General features: G+C 57.3%; 1 protein-coding gene across 3 annotated transcripts in view; it reads left to right on the top strand.

The window, feature by feature from the left end:
• BTBD19 (BTB domain containing 19) overlaps positions 1–27,194 on the top strand; it is a 75,829-nt gene that overhangs the window by 12,136 nt on the left and 36,499 nt on the right. For all 3 annotated transcript variants that reach the window (XM_075131887.1, XM_048861452.2, XM_048861450.2), the window contains exon 3: positions 8,799–8,852. In XM_075131887.1, the coding sequence (XP_074987988.1) occupies positions 8,799–8,852 (54 nt within the window). The remainder of the gene's footprint in view (positions 1–8,798; positions 8,853–27,194) is intronic.

Raw genomic sequence — 27,194 nt, 5'->3', positions numbered from 1 at the left:
AACTGGGCTGCAGGGAGGGCATGGCAGGATAATACGTGGAGATGGCTCATGTCACATCCCCCTCTAGCAGCTAGGCCACAGAGAGGATTACAGCCTACTACTGTTGCCCTCTAAGGGATCTATTTCTTTAGCTCAAGTGGTAGAGGGCTGTGCCACAAGTCGTGGGTTCAAGCCCAGCCCACACAGGGGAAGGTACATGTGCTGTGGCTTGTAGGGCACGTAGAGTGTAGTGAGAGTCTGCAGTGCCGGATCCAGACAGCGCCACCGCCTGATGGGAGCTAGGCTGCAGCTGCCCCACTCATCTCCCCAAGCCTCCTGGCTGGGAGTGGCTTGCGATACCCGCATGGTCTTTGCTCCAGTCCCTGAACCATGGCTCTCCTTCCAGCCTGGCCTGGCCGAGGAGAGAGGGAGAAGTCCCTGGCCCAGGCATGGTTAGCTTGGGGGCTGCAGGAAGAGGCCAGCGTGGGCTGGAGTGCTGGCTTGTCCCAGCCCCTGCTCTGCCAGCTTTGTAATCCTCGATACTCCTCATTATGGGGGCAGTGGGGGAAAGGGCGGGGGTGCCAGTGGGAGGGGGGCGGCACTGGAGGCTGCTTGCTCTAGGCTATTTTTAGAGCAATGCCCCTCGCCCCGCCCATGCAGCACCGGAACAGGGTGCGAATCACCCAGCTCAGAGAACTAAGATAAACTCAGCCCAAGGAAACAGGAACCACCCCCGGGAAAACACTGCCAGCCGGGGCCATCCTGGGCATCGCCCTGCCTGGGGGCAGAGTCACCCGGGGGATTCAGCCCTTTCTCTCCTACGCTCTCCGCACCACGATCCTTGCTCAGACACCCCCCCTCACCTCCTGGCCCCATGCACTGACCTGCTGAGCCTTGGCTGGGGGCATCCCAGCCCCCCGGCAGCCGTGGAGAGGCCCAGGAGCGCAGGTCAGCCCCGGCCATCACCTTACATTCCTGCAGTGAAATGGGCCAGGGCTGGATTTTAACCTCCCCGCCAGCCCCAAATTGAGAGCCCACGGCACAGAGAAAGGGCCCCAGAACTCGGGGGGGTGGGGGGGAGACCGTGGGCACAGCCACGGCCTTTCCCCAGCCCCCGACAGCCCTGCAAGGTGGCTCCTGGGCTATGGAAGAATCAGGCTTCTCCGGAGGTTCCCTGTCCTTTACCCCGCTCCCATGGCAAAGCATGAGGCAAGTCCAAAGCCAGCTGTGGGGACGGGAAGTGCCCCTCAGTATTAACATCACTCAGCCATTCGCACGGCCATTGCATGGCCATCCTCATCCCCCACCCCCACTCCCGGCCCCTGGATCTAAGCAACTGCAGGGCGGGTGGGACGGCCTGGCAGCCCCCCAGCAGAGCCTCGTGGTTCCCCCTCCAGCTGATTCAGCAGCGGCGCTGGGGGCATCTGGGGGTGTCGTGGTGAGGCAGAGGTGGAGGTTGTTGCAGCCCAGAGCCTGGTGTGACATCCCCAGAGTCCAAGCTGGACTAATGAGGAGCTGTGTTCCCCTGCCCTCGGACCTGGGGTGCCCTTTACCCCACTCTGCTGCTGTCGCCTCCAGTCCCAAACTGCTCACCAACAGCCGCCTGCAGGCAAGTCGCCCACAGTCACGTCGGGGTGTGAACTGCAGCTGGGGACACCCACACGCCCTCGGTCTGGGATTCCCCCCCAGAAACAAGTGTCCTGCACTGGGCAGCCGTCCCCTGGCCAATACCAATTCACACAAGTCAGTGATCTCATCAAGGGAAATAATGCACAGACTCGGTGACCTCAAACGGACTTTCCCAACCCCTTCCACGCTGGATGAGATCAAACAAGTAGATTAACGAAGAGGGAGAGTTGACGTGAATACACAGCATGAGGCATGACTGTCAGAAGTGGCTGCAAGAGCAATACAGATAAAACGCAACTGACGCCTGACACACGGACCCAGGTGACACTCAAAGCTCGCCCCACCTTTCAGGAGCTTTGCTGGCTGAAGTTCTTTCGGTCCAGGTCCCTGCCCCAGTCCAACGCTGCTGCTTTTGTTCTTCGGGTGCCTGGACTGCCAGAGGCTGAGAGAATGGCAGGGAAACTCTGGGGCGTCTGCCCCCCCCTTTTTATAGTCCCCCCCACTCCAGCTCTGAGAAGCAGCTCCAGCTGGGAGTGTGGCAACAGGCAGGCTGCAGGCCTGGGAACCCCAGGCTGTTTCTTTGCTGGGATGGAGATTTTTTGCCCTGCCAATGAATGGCCACTTAGCAGGTGATGGCCCATGTGACCTTGTCCACACCTGGCTGAGGCACCAGCTTGCCCTCTGTCTGAAGAACGGGTCTGGCCGCTCCCCAGACTCGGAACATCAAGGGCTATTAGCCAGGATGGGCAGGGATGGTGTCCCTAGCCTCTGTTTGCGAGAAGCTGGGAATGGTGACGGGATGGACGGGGTGACAGGGGCTGCATCACTTGATGATTCCCTGTTCTGTTCTTTCCCTCTGGGGCACCTGGCACTGGTCACTGTCAGCAGACAGGATCAAACTGGGCTTTTGGTCTGACCCAGTGTGGCTGTTCTTTACATGTGGAGTAACTCCAAGCTTATACATTCACACACAAGGTTGCCACAGGTATTTTACCAGGACAATAATGACCAGCAAATAGGAGTTTTATACTTTGTCCAAGGGGTGACGCCAGGGGTCCAGACTGCCACAAGGGGTCTGCTTGAAAGGCCAGGCTGTGTTCCCTTCCCTGCTGAGGGCTGGCTCAAGGGTTGCTTCCCAGGGCGGCCTCCTCATGGCCCTTACTGCAGAGAGCCAGTTGCACTGAGCAGCCGTCTGGCCCGTTGAGCTGCCCTCTTGCCCCTCCGAGGCCCTTGTGGCCTGAGGAGCACAGACGGAGGAGAGACCTGGCCACACAGGCTGTCGTGGGACAGAAACTGTCTCTCTGCCCAGCTGGCGGCCAGTGCCTGTGGCTGTGTGGGCGAATGCCCGCTCCTGTTCATCACGGCTCTGGTTGTGTTCCCTCTGGTGTGACTGTTCCAGTGTAAGAGGAGGTGGCCCCTTGTTAGCTGCCTGAAGCCAGGGAGAAATTCAGCTCCCGAGCCTGACACGTGACCTGGACTCTGAGTAAGCTCCGTGCAGGATCAGAGCCCAGCCCGGACCAGCTCTGTGGTCAGGGTCAGCGGATGGGGACCAAGTGTGAAATGCTCCTCTCTCAGGGTCTAGCTGAGCATGGGAGACCCGGCATCTCGCAGGGGATGGACGGGCTGTAGCTGGTGTGGCTGCTGCGTAGAATACACCGTGTGGAATCCCAGCTGGCGTTCTAATGAGAATGGTATTTGGGATTTCCTCTGAGGTGATCCATAGCCAAACAGTGGGCAAATGGGACCTGGTGAAGCCTCTCAGCACACCCGTGAATCAGTGAAGAAACTGAGGCACAGAGAGGGTTGAGCTAGGAATAGCACTGAAGAGCCCCGCTTTGCATCCCCTGCTCTAGCCAGCAGGCCCCAATGCCTATTGCCAGCCTGCAGCCTTCTGGACTAGGAGCTGGGGCATGTTATCCTGCAGTGATCCCGGCAGGGAGATGGTGGTTCCCAGCTTGGGGTCTGCAGGACACTCGCTGGTGGCCTGCAGAGAGCTGGCTGGTGACTTGGGTCCGGCTCTTCCTCCTGGCTTCCAGCTGTTAGAGAACTAAAAATATGCCAACTCCTTTACCTTCCCCTGGAAGGTTTCAGAGTAACAGCCGTGTTAGTCTGTATTTGCAAAAAGAAAAGGAGTACTTGTGGCACCTTAGAGACTAACCAATTTATTTGAGCATAAGCTTTCGTGAGCTACAGCTCACTTCATCGAATGCATATTGTGGAAAGTGTAGAAGATCTTTTTATATACACACAAAGCATGAAACAATACCTCCTCCCACCCCACTCTCCTGCTGCTAATAGCTTATCTAAAGTGATCACTCTCCTTACAATGTGTATGATAATCAAGTTGGGCCATTTCCAGCACAAATCCAGGTTTTCTCACCCCCCCCCCCACACAAACCCACTCTCCTGCTGATAATAGCTTATCTAAAGTGACCGCTCTCCTTACAATGTGTATGATAATCAAGGTGGGCCATTTCCAGCACAAGTCCAGATTTTAACAAGAAGGTCGGGGGGGGGGGGGGGGGGGGGGGGGGTAGGAAAAAACAAGGGGAAATAGGTTACCTTGCATAATGACTTAGCCATTCCCAGTCTCTATGCAAGCCTAAGTTAATTGTATCCAATTTGCAAATGAATTCCAATTCAAGGGTTTCTCGCTGGAGTCTGGATTTGAAGTGCACGGGCTGAAATTGTGGAAAAGCAGCATCACTTGCCCCATAACCTCAGCCGTGCGGAACACAATGCCATCCACAGCCTCAGAAACAACTCTGACACCATAATCAAAAAGGCTGACAAAGGAGGTGCTGTTGTCATCATGAATAGGTTGGAATATGAACAAGAGGCTGCTCGGCAGTTCTCCAACACCACATTCTACAAGCCATTATCCTCTAATCCCACAGAGAGTTACCAAAAGAAACTACAGCATTTGCTCAAGAAACTCCCTGAAAAAGCTCAAGATCAAATCCGCACAGACACATCCCTGGAACCCCGACCTGGGATATTCTATCTACTACCCAAGATCCATAAACCTGGAAATCCTGGGCGCCCCATCATCTCAGGCATTGGCACCCTGACAGCAGGATTGTCTGGCTATGTAGACTCCCTCCTCAGGCCCTACACTACCAGCACTCCCAGCTACCTTTGAGACACCATTGACTTCCTGAGGAAACTACAGTCCATCAGTGATCTTCCTGATAACACCCTCCTGGCCACCATGGATGTAGAAGCCCTCTACACTAACATTCCACACAAAGATGGACTACAAGCCGTCAAGAACACTATCCCCGATAATGTCACGGCTAACCTGGTGGCTGAACTTTGTGACTTTGTCCTCACCCATAACTATTTTACATTTGGGGACAATGTATACCTTCAGATCACCGGCACTGCTATGGGTACCCGCATGGCCCCACAGTATGCCAACATTTTTATGGCTGACTTAGAACAACGCTTCCTCAGGTCTTGTCCCCTAATGCCCCTACTCTACTTGCACTATATTGATGACATCTTCATCATCTGGACCCATGGAAAAGAAGCCCTTGAGGAATTCCACCATGATTTCAACAATTTCCATCCCACCGTCAACCTCAGCCTGGTCCAGTCCACACAAGAGAGCCACTTCCTGGACACTACAGTGCTAATAAACGATGGTCACATAAACACCACCCTATACCGGAAACCTACTGACCGCTATTCCTACCTACATGCCTCCAGCTTTCACCCTGACCACACCACACGATCCACTGTCTACAGCCAAGCTCTGTGATACAACCGCATTTGCTCCAACCCCTCAGACAGAGACAAACACCTACAAGCGTCTATCAAGCATTCTTACAACTACAATACCCACCTGTGAAGTGAAGAAACAGATTGATAGAGCCAGAAGAGTTCCCAGAAGTCACCTACTACAGGACAGGCCTAACAAAGAAAATAACAGAATGCCACTAGCCGTCACCTTCAGCCCCCAACTAAAACCCCTCCAACGCATTATTAAGGATCTACAACCTATCCTGAAGGATGACCCAACACTCTCACACATCTTGGGAGACAGGCCAGTCCTTGCCTACAGACAGCCCCCCAGCCTGAAGCAAATACTCACCAGCAACCACATACCACACAACAGAACCACTAACCCAGGAACCTATCCTTGCAACAAAGCCCGTTGCCAACTGTGCCCACATATCTATTCAGGGGACACCATCACAGGGCCTAATAACATCAGCCACACTATCAGAGGCTCGTTTACCTGCACATCCACTAATGTGATATATGCCATCATGTGCCAGCAATGCCCCTCTGCCATGTACATTGGTCAAACTGGACAGTCTCTACGTAAAAGAATAAATGGACACAAATCAGATGTCAAGAATTATAACATTCATAAACCAGTCGGAGAACACTTCAATCTCTCTGGTCACGCGATTACAGACATGAAAGTTGCTATATTACAACAAAAAACTTCAAATCCAGATTCCAGCGAGAAACTGTTGAATTGGAATTCATTTGCAAATTGGATACAATTAACTTAGGCTTGAATAGAGACTGGGAATGGCTAAGTCATTATGCAAGGTAACCTATTTCCCCTTGTTTTTTCCTACCCCCACCCCTCCTCAGACCTTCTTGTTAAACCCTGGATTTGTGCTGGAAATGGCCCACCTTGATTATCATACACATTGTAAGGAGAGTGGTCACTTTAGATAAGCTATTCCCAGCAGGAGAGTGGGTTTGTGTGTGTGTGTGGGGGGGGGGGGGGGGGGTGAGAAAACCTGGATTTGTGCTGGAAATGGCCCAACTTGATTATCATACACATTGTAAGGAGAGTGATCACTTTAGATAAGCTATTAGCAGCAGGAGAGTGGGGTGGGAGGAGGTATTGTTTCATGCTTTGTGTGTATATAAAAAGATCTTCTACACTTTCCACAGCATGCATCCGATGAAGTGAGCTGTGGCTCACGAAAGCTCATGCTCAAATAAATTGGTTAGTTTCTAAGGTGCCACAAGTCCTCCTTTCCTTCTTCCCCTGGAAGCAGCTGCTGTAGTAGTTGCCGTGACTGGGAGGGCAAGTGGTGGAGGGAGGGACCGTCTCTCTGGTAGAGTTTGGTTCATGTGGTTTACAAGTTGGAGAGCCCCTGCCCGTAATTAATTAATCAGGAAAAGTCAATAGTAAAACTAATGGCAAGGATCACTGCGTTCAAAGGAGCCGTCTGGCATGTGCATTTGCAATTAACTTTAACTGGGGCGTAGCCCTTTCTCCAAGAAAGCCCTGGCTGCTTCTCCTTGGACGCACTGGGGCTTGTTATGAGAGGCCCAGGTTTAGGGAGCAGGACGTGTCTAAGCTGGGGATCTCCGGCCAAGGGAAGAAATGATACCTGTGCCATCCATCACTGCAGCTGTCAGTATCCACTGGCTGAGTGAAATACCATTGCCAGGAGCAAAAGCAAAACGCTCAACATAGGTAAGATCCTAGGGAGGAGGGATGGTTTGGTCTACTATGTCCCAGCTAGTCCACCTCCTGCACTGTCCCACCCAGTGCCTGGTCCTGCCCCGCCATGAGTTGCGTCCTGGGGACCCAGCATCCTCACTCTGGTACCGCATCGCACCATAACGACACAGATGTCCCAGCACTTGTCTGACATGCTCAGAAGAAGGTGGCAGCCCAGCTCCAGGCAGTGGTGAGAAAATAACCCCACTAGGAGAGTGAGCAACAAGGCTTGGGGTGTCACCCGGGAGGGGATGTCTCACCTCTTCTCCTACCCATTGTCCCTGCTACATAGGTCCCTCCCTTTGCACTTTTTAGGCTGGGGAGGATGGTGGGAAACTGCAAACCAGCTGGGGGCTGGATAACAGCCCTGCCAGGGCTCACGGGTTCCCAGCGGCCTGCCCCTTTCAGCGGCTGTCTCCATAGCTCCTCCCGTCGACTTCTGTCCCTTGCGCTGATCCCAGCTCTGAGCAGACCTCTCCTGACTCGAGCCCACCATACGTGTCTGTTGGGCCACTAGGCAGCTGACCTTGGGCCCCAGGTGTCGTGAGTTGTGCATGTCAAACCAGTGACACAGGCTCCTGGTGTTACCCGCTGTGCCCAGCAATTCTGGGAGAGGGTGAGGCTGGGTTGCGTCCCGCTGCTGGGAAGTTATGAATCAGGCTCTTCCAGTTTTCCTGGCGTTCCTGGGGCTTGTTGAGGCAACACGGTGGCTTTCCCTCGGAGCACCTCTGACTCCGGCCCATCTCCCTCCTCCTTCCCATGCGGCTCAGGAAGTCTTTTAAGGCTCTGCTCACTCATGGAGCTTCGGGCTGGGGATTGTCAGGCTAGCAACACTCAGTAATGTGGGGCAGATGGGATGGCTCCAGGGGCTGGGATCCATCCACCCTGGGTGGCCAGGTCCCCTTCACTCTAGGCTGACGGGAGAGCAGCCATCCTGACTTGTGTGAATGGTACTGTGGAAACTGAACTGCCCTGCCTTCAATGCGACGGGGGGCCTTCTAGATCCCAGCTGGGTCACATGGATGGGGAGTTGTACAAGAAGACCACAAGCCAGTTCTGGGGCTGAGCAGAGGCCTCCCATCTCCAGGCCGTCCCAGGAGTGCCTGAGGGTCAGATCTGTGCCACCTGGCGCTTGGCAGCAGTTCTGCCAGCTGTGAGTGGGTACAGTGCCCCAAGCGTTGCTCAGACCCCGGGCTAGCGCCTCCCCTGGGCAACGGGAGAATGTCTGTGGCAATGAGCCTCTGCTGCCCACAGCTTTGTGAAATGCCGAACGGTCAGAATGGGCCCTGGTGCTTTGCCACGTTGGCGGCTGAGATCTGCTGTGGCCGGGCCACGTGCCTGCTTGGAGGAGAGCGCGTCGGGGAGAGCCTACGAATGTGTGTGTCTCCTGGCACAGGCCAGGCTGCTTCCTGCAGGTGCCAGCTTCCTTTGTAACGTTTCCAAAGCTCTCGGTCTCTTTTCAAACACATTTGTCAGGTGGGGGCCCCCGGGTGGAGCCCCCAAGACGCTCTGTCCCCCCCAACCAATGCCAGTCCCTTGCCCATGCATGTGGGGTGTGTGTGGGGGGGGGGGGCGGCTGTAGAATAACCCCAGTGCGACCGGCTGAGAGCGGCTGGAGAGGACAGATGCACAGAACAGACCTGAGGCCTCTGGCCCTGCCAGCATGGCACCTGCGCTCTCTTGCTCACCAATGTGTTTCTTCACTCCGCAGGCCCTGGAGGTGTTCACCTCGGCTGTGGAGTATGGGCTGGTCGACCTGAGGAAGGTAAGGCCCTCGCCTCACGGCCTGGGCTGCCTCTTGTTAAATACATGGGTGCTAGGGGGACGGGACGGCAGGTGATGGGTGGTGATGTCCGGCGGGCCAGGGACTGCACATTTAGCCCTGTCTGTCCCTGGGGGGAGGAAGGGAGTGAGTAGATTGACATAGGGCTGCTAACGTTAGGGGGGCACGTCACCCCAGCAATGCGGATTTGCACCTTCAGAGGGCTGGGCTGGTACCGCCCCATGAGGGACCCGGCAGGAGCGCCCAGAGGGGGCAGGAGCGAGTGATTGTGTCCCTTGGTCTCAGGCTTGTTCTTACACCTCAGGGAGCTGGGTGCAGGGGAATGGTGCCAGTAGCTTCTTTCAGCAGGTCACTGGAGATGGTTAAGGGTGCAGGGAGGTAACATCTCGGGGGAGCAAACCAGGGTTGTTTGTTGCCAGCTGCTTCCACCCTGCCGGAGATTGTCTGGAATCACTGCAGAGAAAGCAGCCAGGCCAATGGGAATGGGCTGCTCAATACCTGGCCTTGTGGGTGCATTGCATTGTGGGAGTTTGTAGTCAAGGGCCAAGGCTGCATGAGTAGATTTTGGGTGACACTGTTTCTGGGAAAACTTGGCAATGGGAGGCTCATTCTCTGTGCTCAGTCCAGCAAACTGAGCTGAGTTCCCCAATGTGATCTCAGCTGAGCCTGTCGGCGCTTCTGGGCAGCTCAGAAAGTGGAGAGGTTATGAAAAGTTACCATCGAACCTCAGCCTTATGGACACCTCGGGGATGGGGGTGCCACGGCATCCCCGGGCAGTGCTCTGGGACTGCTCCCTATGGAGCCGAGCAGGACTCTGGTGAAGTTTCCTCTCTGTGAGCAGCCTGTCTTCAGGACTCACAGCTCACACAGCTTCCACCTTCCTGGGTCTGACCTCGGAGCATTCAGCATCCTCTGCCCCTCCGTGCGCTTTCCACAGCGAGTCCACCCAGGCGGGGTCCTAGGGAAGCCAGAGGGTCCTGCCCCACGTCTCCACAGTCAGACGTGCCAGCCAGTAAAACAGAAGGTTTATTAGATGACAGGAACATGGTCTAAAACAGAGCTTGTTGGTACAGGACCCCTCAGCCGAGTCCATTCTGGGGGGCAGTGAACCAGACAACCACGTCTGCACTTCACTCCTCGTCCCTGGCCAGTCCAGTTTGCAAATTAATTCCAATTCAGCAGTCTCTCGTTGGAGTCTGTTTTTGAAGTTTTTTTATTGAAGAATTGCCACTTTTAGATCTGTAATCGAGTGACCAGAGAGATTGAAGTGTTCTCTGACTGGTTTTGGAATATTGCAATTCTTGACGTCTGATTTGTGTCTATTTATTCTTTTACGTAGAGACTGTCCGGTTTGGCCAAGGTACATGGCAGAGGGGCATTGCTGGCACATGATGGCATCTGTCACATTGGTAGATGTGCAGGTGAACGAGCCTCTGATAGTGTGGCTGATGTGATTAGGCCCTATGATGGTGTCCCCTGAATAGATATGTGGACACAGTTGGCAACAGGTTTTGTTGCAAGGATAGGTTCCTGGGTTAGTGGTTCTGTGTGGTGTGTGGTTGCTGGTGAGTATTTGCTTCAGGTTGGGGGCTGTCTGTAGGCAAGGACTGGCCTGTCTCACAAGATCTGTGAGAGTGATAGGTCATCCTTCAGGATAGGTTGTAGATCCTTGATGATGCGTTGGAGAGTTTTTAGTTGGGGGCTGAAGGTGATGGCTAGTGGCGTTCTGTTATTTTCTTTGTTGGGCCTGTCCTGGAGTAGGTGACTTCTGGGAACTCTTCTGGCTCTGTCAATCTGTTTCTTCTCTTCAGCAGGTGGGTATTGTAGTTGTAAGACAGGTTTCAGAGTAACAGCCGTGTTAGTCTGTATTCGCAAAAAGAAAAGGCGTACTTGTGGCACCTTAGAGACTAACCAATTTGAGCATAAGCTTTCGTGAGCTACAGCTTATGCTCAAATAAATTGGTTAGTCTCTAAGGTGCCACAAGTACTCCTTTTCTTTTTGTAGTTGTAAGAATGTAAGAATGCTTGACAGAGATCTTGTAGGTGTTTGTCTCTGTCTGAGGGGTTGGAGCAAATGCGGTTGTATCGTAGAGCTTGGCCGTAGACAGTGGATCATGTGGTGTGGTCTGGATGAAAGCTGGAGGCATGTAGGTAAGTATAGCGGTCAGTAGGTTTCCAGTATAAGGAAACAGTTTCCTCAGCTTGTCAAATCTTTTTTTAAACTTTTCCTTTATTTTTTTTATACTTTACATTTCATGAAGTACTGTTCTGTATTTGCTTTATTTATTTATTTTGACTCTGCTGCTGCCTGATTGTGTACTTCCGGTTCCAGATGAGGTGTGTGGTTGACTGGTCAGTTCTATTGTATTTATTTGATGACAGTAGCACCTGGAGGCCCAAGCAGATCAGGGCCCTCTTCTGCTGGGCACCATATTTACACACAGTAACAGTTGGTCACTCACCTGAAGAGTCTGTATAGATGAAGCAGGGATGATTATCCCTGTTTTACAGATTGGGAAACTGAGGCATGGAGGGATAATGACATGCCTGTCCTCCATAGCAGAGCCAGGAGTTGAACCCAGCTCTCCTGACTGACCGTCCAGTGCCTTACCCACAGCACTATCCTTTGTGTCCAGAGCTGATGGGGTCACCACCTGCCAGCTGTGTAGATCCACAGCCCCGTGTGGCTCGCCCTGTGAGTGTATCTCAGCTCTTCGGCACCCGTCTTCGGGAGGAGGGGTAGCTAAGCCACTTGTTCTTCAGCCGTTTCCCTCCATTCCAGTGTGTGGACACGGCTGGCTTTCCCTGGCCATGGCGTCACAGGACCATCGCAGTCCGAGGTGGGAAAACCCCATGAGCTCATCCACTCCAAGGCAGTTCCTTGCTTTCTAAGTAAGATCCTTAAACTGCGGATGACTCAGGCCCCTCCTAGCCACATGCACTCGGGATGTGTCAGGGTCATTCCAGGCATGCTAAAGAGACAACCCATAGTGACTTGGCTAAGTGCAGCAAACTGCCTTGACTCAGCAGGAGCTCTCCGCATGGGACCTGCTGACACACCATGTAATGGCCGATGAAGTGAGCTGTAGCTCACGAAAGCTCATGCTCAAATAAATTGGTTAGTCTCTAAGGTGCCACAAGTCCTCCTTTTCTTTTTGCGAATACAGACTAACACGGCTGTTACTCTGAAACCTTCCATACAAGGCGCAGCCATGAGCTGCTGCAGTCTCCTTTCATTTACAGGGGCCTAACTGTGGAGTGGCTCCGGTTTCTTATTTGTACAGCCGAATGGCTGATCCTGCATGAAGCAAGAGACTTCCCCTGCTCAGCTGTGTCTGAGGCAGCGTGGGAGGATCTGAGATGGGCTGATCTATCCCTCCCAGGCTGATCCGTCCCTCTCAGAGCCGGGAGTGAAGTGAAGGCTCATGAAGCTGGGAGAGAAATACGGGGCTTGGGGCAGGGAAGCCAGGGCTGTGCTTGTCTGAGCGAATTAGTGAAATCCTTTGGGTTAGGAGGAAGAGGGGGCGAGGAATGGAAAAACAAAAGGGAAGTGACAGACAGAATCTCCTGCCCACTCCCAGGACTGGGGGGGTGGGGGGAGTGGGGAGAGCGAAAACTTCCCAGGCCAGCTGCCAATGGACTTGAGAGCATGGGAAGTTGCAGTCATGGGGGATTTTTAACCACTGGTATCTCTCTGCTGGGTTTACACACAGCCAAATATGCACAATCAAAGAGATTCCTAAGTTAGGGTGGGAATCGGCCTTATGATCCAGAGACTCACACCAGGGTTTCCCCTCCCTTTGTACTCCTCACCAAAAGGGAGATGCTAACAAGGATGTGAGAGTAACCATGAACCACTTGGGTTCCTGGTGAACGCAGCAAGAGAGCTCAGGGAGAATTCAAGTATCTAGCGAGCAAGGGGAGAAGGGAGGAAAGGGTAACTCAAACCAGCGGGGAGTTCCAAGGGTTCGGACATCCCAGACTGGGAAAGAGGAGTATGAGATATGGCTGATATGGGGTTCATGGGGGACTGACTGCTCAAAACCCTGCAGTTTAAAACGGGTGGAAGAGGAGAAGGAAGCAAACCAGAATAGGCAGTTATAGTGCGAGGGGAGTGCAGACCAAGTGAAGGACAGCCAAGGGGTCTAAGAGAAACTAGCTATTTATGAAGAACAGGGAAAGGAATTCTGCGCCTTAGCATGCCCAGGTGACAGGCATCTTAGAGTGGTAGCTTCCAAACACTTGGAACAGCTGATAATTATTCCTAAAATAACACCCAGGTTTTATACCGCGCTTTTCATCTGTAGATCTCAAAGCACATTCTAAAGGAGGTTGGTATTGTTATCCCCGTTTTACAGATGGGGAAACGAGGAAACAGAGGGAAAATAGGGGAGGTACTAGAAAATTATAAATTAATACAACATGGTACTGATCTTTGAATGGGAAAGGAGGGTCCTCCAGGCAGTTGCCCTTTGGGGGATGAAATTCAGTCCCCCAGTAAAATCATGGAACAGATCTTACGCAGGAAATGATGCCCAACTCCTACCTAACAGAACCAAGTGCTGTAAGCAGCATGTACTTACCCAGATCAGACCTCATCAGGCAAAGCTGACTGCTTGTTTGGCTAGGTGGACGCAATGAGTGGACGCAGGGAATGCTGGATGTGAAGTGTGTGCTGGAATTTTATCTAAGTGTTTGCAATCTCGCATGAAACGAATTCAAATGTGCTTTGGTATGCACTGTTCCATGGACTGCAGACTGGATGTAAATAAGGGCTAAGGATTCACTGCACGGTATTTAATCAGGAAGGAAACGTCCAGGGGTAGCGCGGGTCTGTCATCTGGTCTCACATTGAATATCTTCATTAATGACCTGGAAGAGGGGAAAAAACAGTGCAGCTGGTCCTAAACTGAGGCATTGTGAGCCAGTTAATGATCAAGAGGAGCTAGAAATCTGAGCAGAAACGATCCAGCTAGTAAATCTAAGGCAAAGTAATTCAAACCAGATATGCAGCGAGAAAGCAGAGAAGGAGCAATGTCTGGAGGAGATCCAGGGCAGAAAGCTGCAGTGTCACATTGCATGAAAGCCAGTCCAGTCCAGTTGTGAGCTGAGTACACAGAATCAGCAGGTCACGGAGCGGGGAGGGAAGGCGCCGTTTGACTCTGCAATCTCTTTTAGGATTGTGTGTCCTCTTCTCAGTTATTTTGTTACCAGGACAATATTGACAAACAGGAGGGAGTTCAGAGAAGAGCCATAAAAAAGATCAAGGGCTGGGAGTGGTTTCTGAGGAATGCTTCAAAGAACTAACCTCATTTCTTTGGCTAAATAAGGACAAAGTCCTTGGCTTTGCTGAGTCTGTATTGAATTGGTTTAAGCATTGATAGTTCCGTGTATCCGCACTAGTCAGGCCGTAGGTATTTTCCTAAGTCATTTCAGTTGCAATGCCTTCTGGGTACTTAACCCACAGTTCCTTGCCAAGCTTCCAGAAACAGTACATTGTGGGAGACGTCCCAAGGTGGCTGGTGCCCTGTGGGATCGCAGTGGGGTGTCTAGTTGAACTGGTTTGATGGATCTTCAGCCACACTGGCACTAACCTGGGATCTAGCCCTGAAAATACACTGGTCCCTTTTGCACATTTGTGAACTGGTTGGAACCTGTGTGCGTGGGCGTGTGTGCATTACGAGCAAACTACAAGGTGACAACAGTTCTCAGCATGGTCAACTTCTCTAGTGTAGACAAGACCAGGGGGGTGGAAGGGGAGCCATAGGAACCCTGCATTGATCTGAACGGGTCAAGGCCGCTGACGGAGGGGAATTATTTAGAGGCATGCTCTGAGGAACAACTGTCACGGAGTCCCCAGGCGATGCTCTGGAATGCTCCCTACGAAGCCAGTCAGGAGTCTGGGGAAGTCTCCTCTCTGGGAGCAGAGTAGCAGCCGTGTTAGTCTGTATCCGTAAAAAGAAAAGGAGTACTTGTGGCACCTTAAAGATTAACAAATTTATTAAAGCATAAGCTTTCATGAGCTACAGCTCACTTCATCGGATGCATACAGTGGAAAATATAGTGGGGAGATTTTATATACACAGAGAACATGAAACAATTGGTGTTACCATACAGACTGTAACAAGAGTGATCAGGAAAGGTGAGCTATTACCAGCTGGACAGTCTCTACGTAAAAGAATAAATGGGCACAAATCAGACATCAAGAATTATAACATTCAAAAACCAGTCAGAGAACACTTCAATCTCTTTGGTCACTCGATTACAGACCTAAAGGTCGCAATATTACAACAAAAAGACTTCAAAAACAGACTCCAACGAGAGACTGCTGAATTGGAATTAATTTGCAAACTGGATACAATTAACTTAGGCTTGAACGTGGATGTGTCATTACACAAAGTAAAACTATTTCCCCTTTGTTTATTTCCCCTCCTACTGTTCTTGTAAACTGCTGGAAATGGCCCACCTTGATTATCACTACAAAAGGTCCCCCCCCACCCCCCCAACCCCCGCTCTCCTGCTGGTAATAGCTCACCTTTCCTGATCACTCTTGTTACAGTCTGTATGGTAACACCCATTGTTTCATGTTCTCTGTGTATATAACATCTCCCCACTATATTTTCCACTGTATGCATCCGATGAGGTGAGCTGTAGCTCACGAAAGCTTATGCTCTAATACATTGGTTAGTCTCTAAGGTGCCACAAGTCCTCCTTTTCTTTTTTCTCTGGGAGTAGACCGTCTTCAGGGCAGGAAGCTCACACAGCTTCCACCTTCCTGGGTCTGACCTCAGAGAATTCAGCATCCTCTGCCCCTCCATGCACTTCCCACAGAGAGCCCACCCAGGCGGGGCTTCTGGGAAAGCCAGCGGGTCCTGCCCCCCAACTCCGCAGTCAGACGTGACTCTAAGCCAGCCAGTAAAACAGAGGTTTATTAGACGAGTAAATAAAGCCGGTAAAACAGAGCTTGTAAGGTACAGAGAACAGGACCCCTCAGCCGAGTCCATTTTGGGGGACAGTGAGCCAGACAACCACGTCTGCCCTTCACTCCATGTCCCCAGCCAGCCCCAAACTGAAACTCCCTCCAGCCCCTCCTCCTCTGGGCTTTGTCCCTTTCCCGGGCCAGGAGGTCACCGGATGCCTTTGTTCTCCAACCCTTTAGCTCTCACCTTGCAGGGGGAAGGGCCCAGGCCATCAGTTGCCAGGAGACAGAGTGTCGGCCATTTGTGTACACTGGCCCTTTGCTCTGCAACCATTACACCCCCTTATCCCACCACCTAGAGACTTACGAAATGCCTAGGGGAAACTGAGGCACCCCTACTGTATTCAGAGGAAACATTAAGAACAGTCCCACTTCGTCACAATGAGGAGCAGTAGGACGAGATTTAGAAAGGGGGAACATTTAGGCTGAATATCAGGCTGAACGTCCTGGCGGCAGGGTTCCCCGTGGCGGTGGAACAGCTTCCCCGGGATGTGGTGTGATGCAGATTCCCACGCCCGTTCTGCACATGGCAGCAGGGCCTGGGCATGGTGATCTCATGGGTCTTCCTCATGCCTGTATGGTGTGATTCAGAGAGGTGCTGGGATGAAGCCAGCAGCCTCTGGCTAACTGCTCCTGGCTCTTTCCACACCTGCATGCCATTTGGATCTCAAGGCACTTTCAGTTTTTCAGGAATCCCTCTCCGGGTGCGGGTGGTGTCAGCAGCAGGGAATTCACCCCTTCCTTCCCACAGAGGCCCGCACTGCTTTCCCATAACCTGCCCAGGGAGCACGTGTCACTAGCACTCTCTGCACGTGTCCTTTCCGCTTCAGCCTAGTGCCTCTCCTTTCCCGGAGCTCTCCTGGCTGGCGATGCTGGTCAGCGAGGGAACCCACACCTGCTGCTCGTTCTCCCAGCCACAGTGTCAGGGGAACCTGCCGTCAGGGCTCTTCTACGGCCCGTACTGCAGCTGCGTCTCTTAGCGGTTGGGCTTGGGACGGAGGAGCCCAGCAAAGTGTCTTCTGCAGGGCCAACCAAAGCCAGGCTGGAAACTTGCCAACAGCCCAACGGCCACATGGGATGGGCACATAAATAGAGCAGATGAGAACGGGAATTACAATGGAGAGTGTAATTCCCAGGATGCAGTACTCCACCTTGAGCCACGCCGGCATCGCTGCAGGACGGGCTGGAGGCTGTGTGTTGTGTTCTGGGAGCTGGGCGGTTTCTGCGGGGGCCTCCCAAGGGTCCGGAGATTTCCTCGTGACTTACCCTGCATTAGCCAGGACCAGTGTGGGGTGTTGGACCCACCTGGGGTGGAAAGTGACCAAGCCAGTCCTGAGCAGTGGTAAGGAATTGCCCACCCAAAGCACAAGGGCCTGGGCCTGCTCCCCGGGAGCCCATGGCTGTGTGGCTGGCCCGAGAGCTGAGGGAACGTTTCATTTCGAGCCCAGGCCAACGTAGGGCAGAGGGGAAGCTGCCAGGCAGTGAGGGCTGGCAGGCAGGGCAACGTGTGGAAGCTACTTTCTTGGGTAATTGAAAACCAGCCCAGCCAGAATACTGAGGGAACCATCCCCTGGGTCTGGGGAGGTCTCGTCTCCCAGGCCTTCTCCAGCCCAAGCAGCTGCGGGAAGGGGCTTTGAAGGCTAGTTTTCTTCCCTTGTGCCCACTGATGTGGGGCTGCCCCTGTAACTAACAGGCCAGTGGCTCCCTGGCCATAGGCAGAGCTGGATGGGGCAGGACCTGGCTGGACAGGGAGACCAGAGTCTCCTTCCTTAGTGGAGAGAAGGGGCCTTGCTGTTGCATTGATCCCATCCTGTGTGATCAGGAGGAGCCGTCCGCGTGGGGCAGCAAGGGCTGGCTGAGGGCGCCCAAGCTTCCTCTTAGCCGAGTGTGAAGAATGTGGGGGTGGTGGTGTGTGTGTGTGCAGGGGATATGTGTGTCTCACCCGTGCTAATTCCCAGCCGAGTATGTTCTAAACACTGGGCCTGAAGCACCGGCTAAAGGCCAGCACGTGGGGCATGGGGCTGGCAGACCCAGGCCAGGGAGCAGTGGGGTTGGTGCAGGGGGCACGGGATTGGCTGTGGGGTTGGCACAGGGGGCATGGGGCTGGCAGTGGGGGAGCTGCAGGGCTGATGCAGGGGGTGTGGCCAGGGACTGGGAGCCATGGGGCCGGTGTGGGTGGCACGGGACTGGCAGTGAGGGAGCTGCGGGGCTCGCACAGGCAGGTGCGGGGCTGGCAGTGAGGGAGATGCTGGGCTGGCATGGGGGGCACGGGGCTGGCAGTGAGGGAGACATGGGGCTGGTAGGCCCAGGCCGGGGGCCGGCGCAGGGGGTGTAGGGCTGACAGTGAGGGAGCTGTGGGGCTGGAGTGGGGGTGTGGGTCCGGCAGTGAGGAAGCTGTGGGGGTGGAGTGAAGGAGCTGTGGGGCCGGCAGTGAGGGAGCTGCGGGGCTGGAGTGGGGGGTGTGGGGCCGGCAGTGAGGGAACTGTGGGGGTAGAGTGGAGGGTGTGGGGCTGGCAGTGAGGGAGCTGCGGGGTGGAGTGGGGGGGGGTGGGGCCAGCAGTGAGGAAGCTGGGGGGGTGGGGCCGGCAGTGAGGGAACTGTGGGGGTGGAGTGGGGGGGTGGGGCCGGCAGTGAGGAAGCTGCAGGGTGGAGTGGGGGGTGTGGGGCCGGCAGTGAGGGAGCTGCGGGGCTGGAGTGGGGGGGGGGGTGGCGGCAGTGAGGGAACTGTGGGGGTGGAGTGGGGGGGGTGTGGAGCCGGCAATGAGGGAGCTGTGGGGGTGGAGTGGGGGGTGTGGGGCCAGCAGTGAGGGAGCTGTGGGGGTGGAGTTGGGGGGGGTGTGGGGCCGGCAGTGAGGAGCTGTGGGGCTGGCATGCCCAGGCACGTGCTTTGTTTTGATTGTGAGGTTGCCTCGTTTTTCATTGATCTCCTCTCCTAAGAATATCTGGCTGCTCCCACCCCCAGCCCCGGTGCCTGCCCCATCCGGCCCCCGGGCTTGGAGCTGGGCTCATGAAAGCCAGGCAGGTGGGCTGGGAGGCGGGGGGGGGGGGGGGGGGTCAGGAAATGACCGCAGCGCTGGGCTGCGGCCAGCCGTGCACAGCTGCCGTCCCACAGACAAAGAGGGGCTCAGGCCCGGGGAACAGGGCCGGGGGGGATCCAAGAATTCGTTCAGAGCAGTCCTGGGCCAGGCCAACCAAGGCTTTGCTGCTGCGCCAGGCGGCCGGTCATCGAGCTGCTCCCCGCTGCTCCTGGCTGGGGGAAGAGCCCCCCAATTCTTCCCTTCTCCCGGGGGAAGAGCCGCAGCACTGGGCCGTGGCGGCAGGGTGGGCGCGGCTTGGCTTTGATGCTGGTTCTGCCCTCAACAGGCAGGCGCCGTGGGGCCTGGCTGCTGCACACGCAGCAAGGGGCATCCTGGGAGGGAGAGGGAGGGGAGCTCGAGTTAGGGGGAGCACAGCTAACAGCTCCCCTTGTCCCCCTGGCTGGGGTAACAGCCCTCGAATTCCTCCCTTCTCCCCTGGCTGGGGTAACAGCCCCCCCAGTTCCCCCCTTCTCCTCCTGGCTGGGGTAACTCCCCCTCAACACCCCCACAGCCCCCCTTTTCCCCCTGGCTGGGGCAACAGCTCTCCAATTCCCTCCTTCTCCCCTGGCTGAGGTAACTCTCCCTCAACACCTCCACAGCCCCCCCTCTTCCCCCTGGCTGGGGTAGCTACCCCTTCAACACCCCCCACAGCCCCACTCCTCCCTTTGGCTGTGGTAACAGCCTCCCCATTCCCCCCCTTCTTCCCCTGACTGGGGTAAGCAGCCCCCCGTCTCCTGGGCTGTGGTGAGAACTCCCTGTCTGGCTTGTCTAAGGGCTGCCCCCCGCAGGCCAGCATGTCTCCATCGGGGTTCTCAACCTGGGCTCAGGGCACCACCCCCTTAATAGCCACATGGGGGGTGGCCTCTCAAACCTGGGGTCACAGTGCAGAAAAAGCTGGGAACCCCTGGGTCCTCCCTGGGCTCCTTGTCCCTGCCAGCCATAGCTCCTCACCCTGCCGCCCTCCTGTTCCCGGCCTCTCCGCCTGGCATCCTACGCAGCCCAATCTCCTGTCTGTACAGGGCCATGCACGCTCACAGCTCTGAATGCAGTGTTAGGAGAGCCCTGACAGACAGACACAGCTCTCTGTGCACATGGGCTGCGAGCAGGGATTGTGCAATCTCACTGCGCTAGGCCCCAAAGTGGGTTGACTGGCAGACTGGGTGCCAGGACGCCTGGGTTCCTTTCTGAGCTCCGGGAGGGGAGTTTGGTCTAGAGCAGTGTTAGTCAGAGTGGTGGTCCGCAGACCAGTGCCAGTCCACGAGCCAGCAGCTGCCGGTCTGCGCACACATTGGAAAATAAAATTGCCGGTCCCCCACATCAGATAGCTTGAGAAGCGCTGGTCTAGAGCAGAGAACCGGACGCCTGGGTTCTGGTTTTGATGGTTCTGTCCTGACTCACTGGGATTTTAGGCAAGTCACTTTGCTGTCTGTGCCAAATGGAGACCCCAGTACGTCCCTCCTGGGGTGGAGCAGGGGGCTGTGAGACTAAATCCCTGCATGGCTTTGAGGTGCCTTGGAGTGGTGGTGGGGCAGGCCCAGCCAGTGGCTACCCCGTTCCCCCACCACTCTCACCCTCTGGGGCCAGGTAAAGCATTTTACAGCCCTACCCACCTGGCAGAGGGCCAGTCTCCCATGCCGTTCCTGCTGCCCCAGAGCCAAGCAGCCAGCAGGCTAAGGAACAAAGAGCAGGTCTGGACATGCCTGCAGCAGGGCCTAGTGGTGTCGGGGAGGGGCCAGGGGCATGCAGTGCTGAGCCCCACCTGCAGACCAGGCGGAAAGGAATCTCTGCCCCCCTGGATACATGGCTGGCAGCGGCCGCCCAGCCCTGCGTGAAGTTCACCATGTTCCCATGGGGAATGGTCTGTGAGCCAGGTGGCGTGGGGGCCGCGCTCGAGCGTAGCCAGCCTGCGAGCGCCCGTCCCTGCTGGCTCAGTGGGGGGGGCTGCTCTCCCCTGTGACGAAGCCGGACTGTTCTTAATGTTTCCTCTGAATAGTGTGGGGGTGCCTCAGTTTCCCCTAGGCAGTTCTCAAGTATCTAGGGGGTGGGGTGAGGGTGTATGATGGTTGCAGAGCCCTAGAGGGCAGGTGTGTGCAGGGGTCTGGACACAGAGAATGGCCGACGCCCTGTTTCCTGGCCACTGGTGGCCTGGGCCCTTCCCCCCCTGCAAGGTGAGAACTAAAGGGTTGGAGAACAAAGCAATCCGGTGCCCTCCTGGCCCGGGAAAGGGACAAAGCCCAGAGGAGGGGGGGCTGGAGGGAGTTTTAGTTTGGGGCTGGCTGGGGACATGGAGTGAAGGGCAGACGTGGTTGTCTGGCTCACTGCCCCCCAAAATGGACCCAGCTGAGGGGTCCTGTTCTCTGCACCTACAAACTCTGGTTTAGACCATGTCCCTGTCGTCTAATGAACCTCTGTTTTACTGGCTGGCTGAGAGTTACGTCTGACTGCGGAGTTGTGGGGCAGGACCCTCTGGCTTCCCTAGGACCCCGCCTGGGCGGACTCGCTGTGGGAAGCGCACGGAGGGGCAGAGGATGCTGAATGCTCCGAGGTCAGACCCAGGAAGGTGGAAGCCGGGTGAGCTTTGTGTCCTGCAGACAGGCTGCTCCCGGAGAGGAGACTTCCCCAGAGTCCTGCCTGGCTTCATGGGGAGCAGTCCCAGAGCATCGCCCGGGGACTCCGTGACAACTGGTGGCAGGGGTGGGATGTACTGAATGCTCTGTGTGCCAGCTGGCGTGGGGCAGAGCTCGGGCGTAGCCAGCCTGCGAGCGCCCATCCCTGCTGGCGAAGTGGGGGAGGGTCTGCGCTCCCCGAAGTTTCCTTCTTCTCACTGCTCCTGGGCCGAGGTGTGCTCCGCTGAGCGGGGGGGGGGCGGGGTTGGGGGGAGGGGAGTTTTGCACCATCCCAGCGTGGGGGCGGGCGGTGATGTGACAAACTCTGCTCTAGAGCAGCGCAGGCTCTGGAGATGCTGAGGGGCCTCCCGGAGGTGGTCAAGGCGGGGCCCCGATCCTCAAAGGCCCTGAACTCCCATTAACTTCTGTGTCAGTGAGGAATCGGGCCCGGCTCCTCAGTCACCTGCCACCTTGGCAGCACATGGACGGGCGATGCCCTCGGGTGGCCCCCTGCCCCTGGCGTTCCTGGCCACCTGGCTGGCTTCTCTGAATGGTGCCGGGGGGTCCGTCCAGCCTGCTCCTCGCTCCCACCCGAATACTCCACGCCTCGCCATTTTCTAGGCCCTCCCATGCCCACATCTCCAGGTGCTTCACAGGCAGCCGGCTCCCGCCCTGGCCCACTTTGGTGCTTTGACTGGGATAAAAGCACGCAGGCCAGGGTAGCTCCTGCTCCTCTGGTGAAGCCAGATAATCGGTACTGGTGTAAAACGCCTCCTCCCCCCGTATCTGCATCTGCACGTTCGAGCTGAAACCCGCCCCCGCCGGCTGCCTTGGTGGTGATGCTGATAAAACTCAGCGTGGAGACCCCCTAAGCCTCCCTCCCTCCCGCCGGATGGGCGAGTGCCATTGTCTGCTTGCCCTTGTCACGGAGTCCCTGGGCGATGCTCTGGAACTGCTCCCCATGAAGCCAGTAGGACTCTGGGGTACTCGCCTTTCTGTGAGCAGCCTGTCTTCAGGACACACAGCTCACACAGCTTCCACCTTCCTGGGTCTGACCTCAGAGCATTCAGCATCCTCTGCCCCTCCGTGCGCTTTCCCCCAGCGAGTCCGCTCAGGTGGGGCTCCTGGGGAAGCCAGAGGGTCCTGCACCCCAACTTCGCAGTCAGACGGGACTCTCAGCCAGCCAGTAAAACAGAAGGTTTATTAGACGACAGGAACATGGTCTAAACCAGAGCTTGCAGGTGCAGAGAACGGGACCCCTCAGCTGGGTCCATTCTGGGGGGCAGTGAGCCAGACAACCACGTCTGCCCTTCACTCCATGTCCCAGCCAGCCCCAAACTGAAAACCCCCTCCAGCCCCTCCTCCTCTGGGCTTTGTCCCTTTCCGGGGCCAGGAGGTCACCTGATTCCTTTGTTCTCCGACCCTTCAGCTCTCACCTTGCAGGGGGGAAGGGCCCAGGCCATCAGTTGCCAGGAAACAGGGTGTCGGCCATTCTCTGTGTCCAGACCCCTGCACACACCTGCCCTCTAGGGCTCTGCAATGATCATACACCCTTACCCCACCCCCTAGATACTTAAGAACTGCCTAGGGGAAACTGAGGCACCCCCACACTATTCAGAGGAAACATTAAGAACAGTCCCACTTCGTCACAGCCCTGTTGGAGAAACTGAGGCAGGGAGTGGGGAAGGGGCCTGGCCGAAGTCTGCCAGAGCTCAGAACAGAATCCTGGGCTTCTGAGCCCTAGCAACCGACTCTTTCCCACGACCATCCTTCCCTCCCCCACCTGCCCACAGGGTGAGTTCGGGGGGCGGGGTAGTTACTGGTGGCGGGCGGTAGAAGGCCGCACCCATGGTCTCGGTGAGCAGCTGGCACATGGAATCCAGAGCCAGGCTCCTCTCGGCCCCGCTGTCGGTTCCAACGATGCAGCCCACCCTGCGGGGGAGGGGCCGGGGGCAGTGATTTATTTGTGAAGTTCCCAGAAAGCAGGAAGCCAAAACAAAAAGCAGAGGCTGTTTGTGACACAGCTGCGGTCGCCTGCCGGGGCGGTGATGGTGCTGCGCGCCTGGGGGACTCACAGCCACAGCAGGGCTCAAGCTCAGGCCCTGCCGCTGGCACTGGGAGCAACTCTCCATTAACTGGGAGCAATGCAGGGACACGGACATGCAGCCAAGCAGCTCTGCTTCCTTCCCGGAGCGGGCTCGGGTGCCTGGGGGCGGCTGCCCGTGAAGGATAAAGCAAACGGCAGGGAAAGCGCAGAGCAGGGAAGTGAGGGGAAAAGCCGCGCCCTGCTGGAAGTCACAGACTGTTTAGAAGGAGGATGGAGCAGTGGGGGGATGACCCCAAGCCGGGAGGGGTTGCAAGCACTTTAGAGGGCAGGGCAGGGTTTTACGAGCCCCTCCGAGGCCTGGCTAACTCATACCATTTAGGGCATTGCATTTAGCAGCCTCTTTCTTTGTCACAGGCTCCCAGCCGTACACCGTCCTGGCTGGCTCAGCCAGACTCTGGTTAGACGGAAGGCAAAGGAGAGCAGTCGGCGGGGGAAGGAAGAGCTCACGCCGGGTGGGGGAGGATGACAAAGTCTCACATCCTGGGTGATATTTGGGGTCAGACAGCGGAGGTGGCGCGGGCGGTTGGCTCTCGCTCTCCCTGGCCTGGCCCCAGAACCCCCGTCAGGATCAGCCTGGCGAAGGCCGGGGTCCCAGGCGGGGCCAGCCAGCGTCGTGATGTTTGCTCCTTCCCCATCTCGTCCTTCAGCCAGCCTGTGCTGCTCTTCCCTTTGCTGTGCCAACATGTCCCCCGCAGGGGACAGCCCATCCCCTCATTATTCTGGGCACCAATTTGGCCTCGTGTCTGCAGCAGCAGGTTTGGCCCCTGCATTTCCATGTCCCCCAGCGCGGGACGCAGCCCTGGAGCTGTCTCTGGTGGGACCAGCCCTGCCTGGCTGGCTCGCGCCCTGCGCTGTTGCTCGTTGTCGGTTAGCGAGACGTTTGCTGAACTCGCTCGCTGGGAAGTGGTTCCTGTGGCTGATAGTTCTCCCGGGCGCGCGGCATTTCCACCCCCACGTGCTGCAGGCCAGGCGAGAAGCAGCCCCCTGGCGGGTTAAAGCGCACCCAAGGTGAAGATCAAGGCAGACAGGGGGCCGCCATCTGCCATCAAAGGGGAGTGGTGCATTCTCCATCCCGGGGAGTCTCCCACTAAACACCAGGCCAGCTCAGCCAGCAGAAACCGGGCGCGCTGCTGGCTTCCCGAGGTGACGTTCTCCGGGGAAGCTCAGACCAGATGCTCAGAGCAGTCCCTGCTGGCCAGGAGATCTCTGGCTAGTCCAGGATCGTGGCTCAGTTCAGCCCAACGGCCCATCTAGGCTGGGATCCAGGCTCATCCCAGTCCAGACCAGTGCGCTCTGATCCAGTGCCTGGTCTGACAATAGCCAGCGCTTGATGCTTGTTCCAGTTCACGCTGTGACCCTCCTCCTGCCTGGCGACGCACTGGTCAGAGCAGGCAGCTAATGTTAAAACTGGGTGCGAGTCCAGCGCCCCGGCTCTCCACGGTGCCTCCCGAGCCCGGCTTTGCCTGGAGAGGCTGGGGGCACTGGGTGATGGGCGGGGATGGAGAGTCGGGTACTCTGATGGGATGGACAGTCCCGTCCCCCTGGCTGTGGGGGGGTGGGTCTGAGAGACGCAGCTGAGAAAATGCCTCCTCTCCCCACTCCAGGAGAAATGGCCTGGCACATGGCAGCCAGTGGGGCCGGGAATTGGGGCGGGGAGGGGGGGGGTTGCTGTGGCCCAGCTGGAAAGAGGATTAGGGTTTTCCTGTTGCTCTGGATGGTGGGAAGCAGCTGCAGTCGGCAGCCTGCTGTGATACTGTTGACACCTCCTGGTGTTACCTCCGGGCTGCGGGATGGGGCGGTGGCGACCTGCCAGCTGGCCCCGGGCCCTGGCTCATGGGAAAGCGCTGAGAGAAGAGGCCTGTTTGCCGATGCTCAGGTGACAGTTAATCCCGTTTCCTCTGCCCCAGGTCAGGCCTCCCCCAGAAGCCTCCGGGGCTCCCTTACAGCTGCAGCCGCCCTCTGGGAAAGGCTCGCAGGCCTCGCCGGTTGATTGGCAAAGGCAGACAAGTCACCGGCAGGCTGCCTGCCAATGCGGGTGCCGCCCGACCCAGCCTCTGCAGGGGCGCAGTTTGTCATGGCAGGCGGCCCCTGCTTGGGAGAGGGCCAGGGCTGGAGTAAGAGGGGTAGTGTGGGATTCAGGGGCCTTGGAGGAGCTGTGTGTGTGTGGGGGGGAAGCCCAGGGCAGCGGGTCAGGATTGAAGGGCAGTGGCAGAGCTGGGGGGGAGCCCAGGGCTGGGGTAGCAGGGGCTGCAGGTCAGGAGTGAGGGGCACAGGGGGGAGCCCAGGGCTGGGGTAGCAGGGGCTGCAGGTCGGGAGTGAGGGACGGGGGGCGGGGGGGAGCCCAGGGCCGGGGTAGCAGGGGCTGCGGAGTTGGGAGTGAGGGGCATGGGGCGGGGAGCCCAGGGCTGGGGTAACAGGGGCTGCGGGTTGGGAGTGAGGGGCACAGGGGGGAGCCCAGGGCTGGGGTAGCAGGGGCTGCGGGGTTGGGAGTGAGGGACGGGTGGGGAGCCCAAGGCTGGGGTAGCAGGGGCTGCGGGTCGGGAGTGAGGGGCATGGGACGGGGAGCCCAGGGCTGGGGTAGCAGGGGCTGCGGGTCGGGAGTGAGGGGCATGGGGCGGGGAGCCCAGGGCTGGGGTAGCAGGGGCTGTGGGTTGGGAGTGAGGGGCACAGAGGCGGGGGAGCCCAAGGCTGGGGTAGCAGGGGCTGCGGGGTTGGGAGTGAGGGGCACAGAGGCGGGGGAGCCCAGGGCTGGGGTAACAGGGGCTGCGGGTCGGGAGTGAGTGACGGGGGGCGGGGGGGAGCCCAGGGCTGGGGTAGCAGGGGCTGCGGGGTTAGGAGTGAGGGACGGGGTGGGGAGCCCAAGGCTGGGGTAGCAGGGGCTGCGGGGTTGGGAGTGAGGGACGGGGGGGGGAGCCCAAGGCTGGGGTAGCAGGGGCTGCGGGGTTAGGAGTGAGGGACGGGGTGGGGAGCCCAAGGCTGGGGTAGCAGGGGCTGCGGGGTTGGGAGTGAGGGACGGGGTGGGGAGCCCAAGGCTGGGGTAGCAGGGGCTGCGGGGTTGGGAGTGAGGGACGGGGGGGGGAGCCCAAGGCTGGGGTAGCAGGGGCTGTGGGGTTGGGAGTGAGGGACGGGGGGGGGGGGAGCCCAGGGCTGGGGTAGCAGGGGCTGCAGGGTTAGGAGTGAGGGACAGGGTGGGGAGCCCAAGGCTGGGGTAGCAGGGGCTGCGGGGTTGGGAGTGAGTGACGGGGGGCGGGGGGGAGCCCAGGGCTGGGGTAGCAGGGGCTGCGGGGTTAGGAGTGAGGGACGGGGTGGGGAGCCCAAGGCTGGGGTAGCAGGGGCTGCGGAGTTGGGAGTGAGGGACGGGGGGGGGGGAGCCCAGGGCTGGGGTAGCAGGGGCTGCGGGGTTAGGAGTGAGGGACGGGGTGGGGAGCCCAAGGCTGGGGTAGCAGGGGCTGTGGGGTTGGGAGTGAGGGACGGGGGGGGGGGGAGCCCAGGGCTGGGGTAGCAGGGGCTGCGGGGTTGGGAGTGAGGGACGGGGTGGGGAGCCCAAGGCTGGGG

Source organism: Caretta caretta, chromosome 8 (assembly GCF_965140235.1).
Source record: "Caretta caretta isolate rCarCar2 chromosome 8, rCarCar1.hap1, whole genome shotgun sequence".
NCBI lineage: Eukaryota > Metazoa > Chordata > Testudines > Cheloniidae > Caretta > Caretta caretta.
The sequence above is the reverse complement of the archived record's forward strand: the minus strand, read 5'-3'. Positions and strand labels throughout refer to the sequence as shown.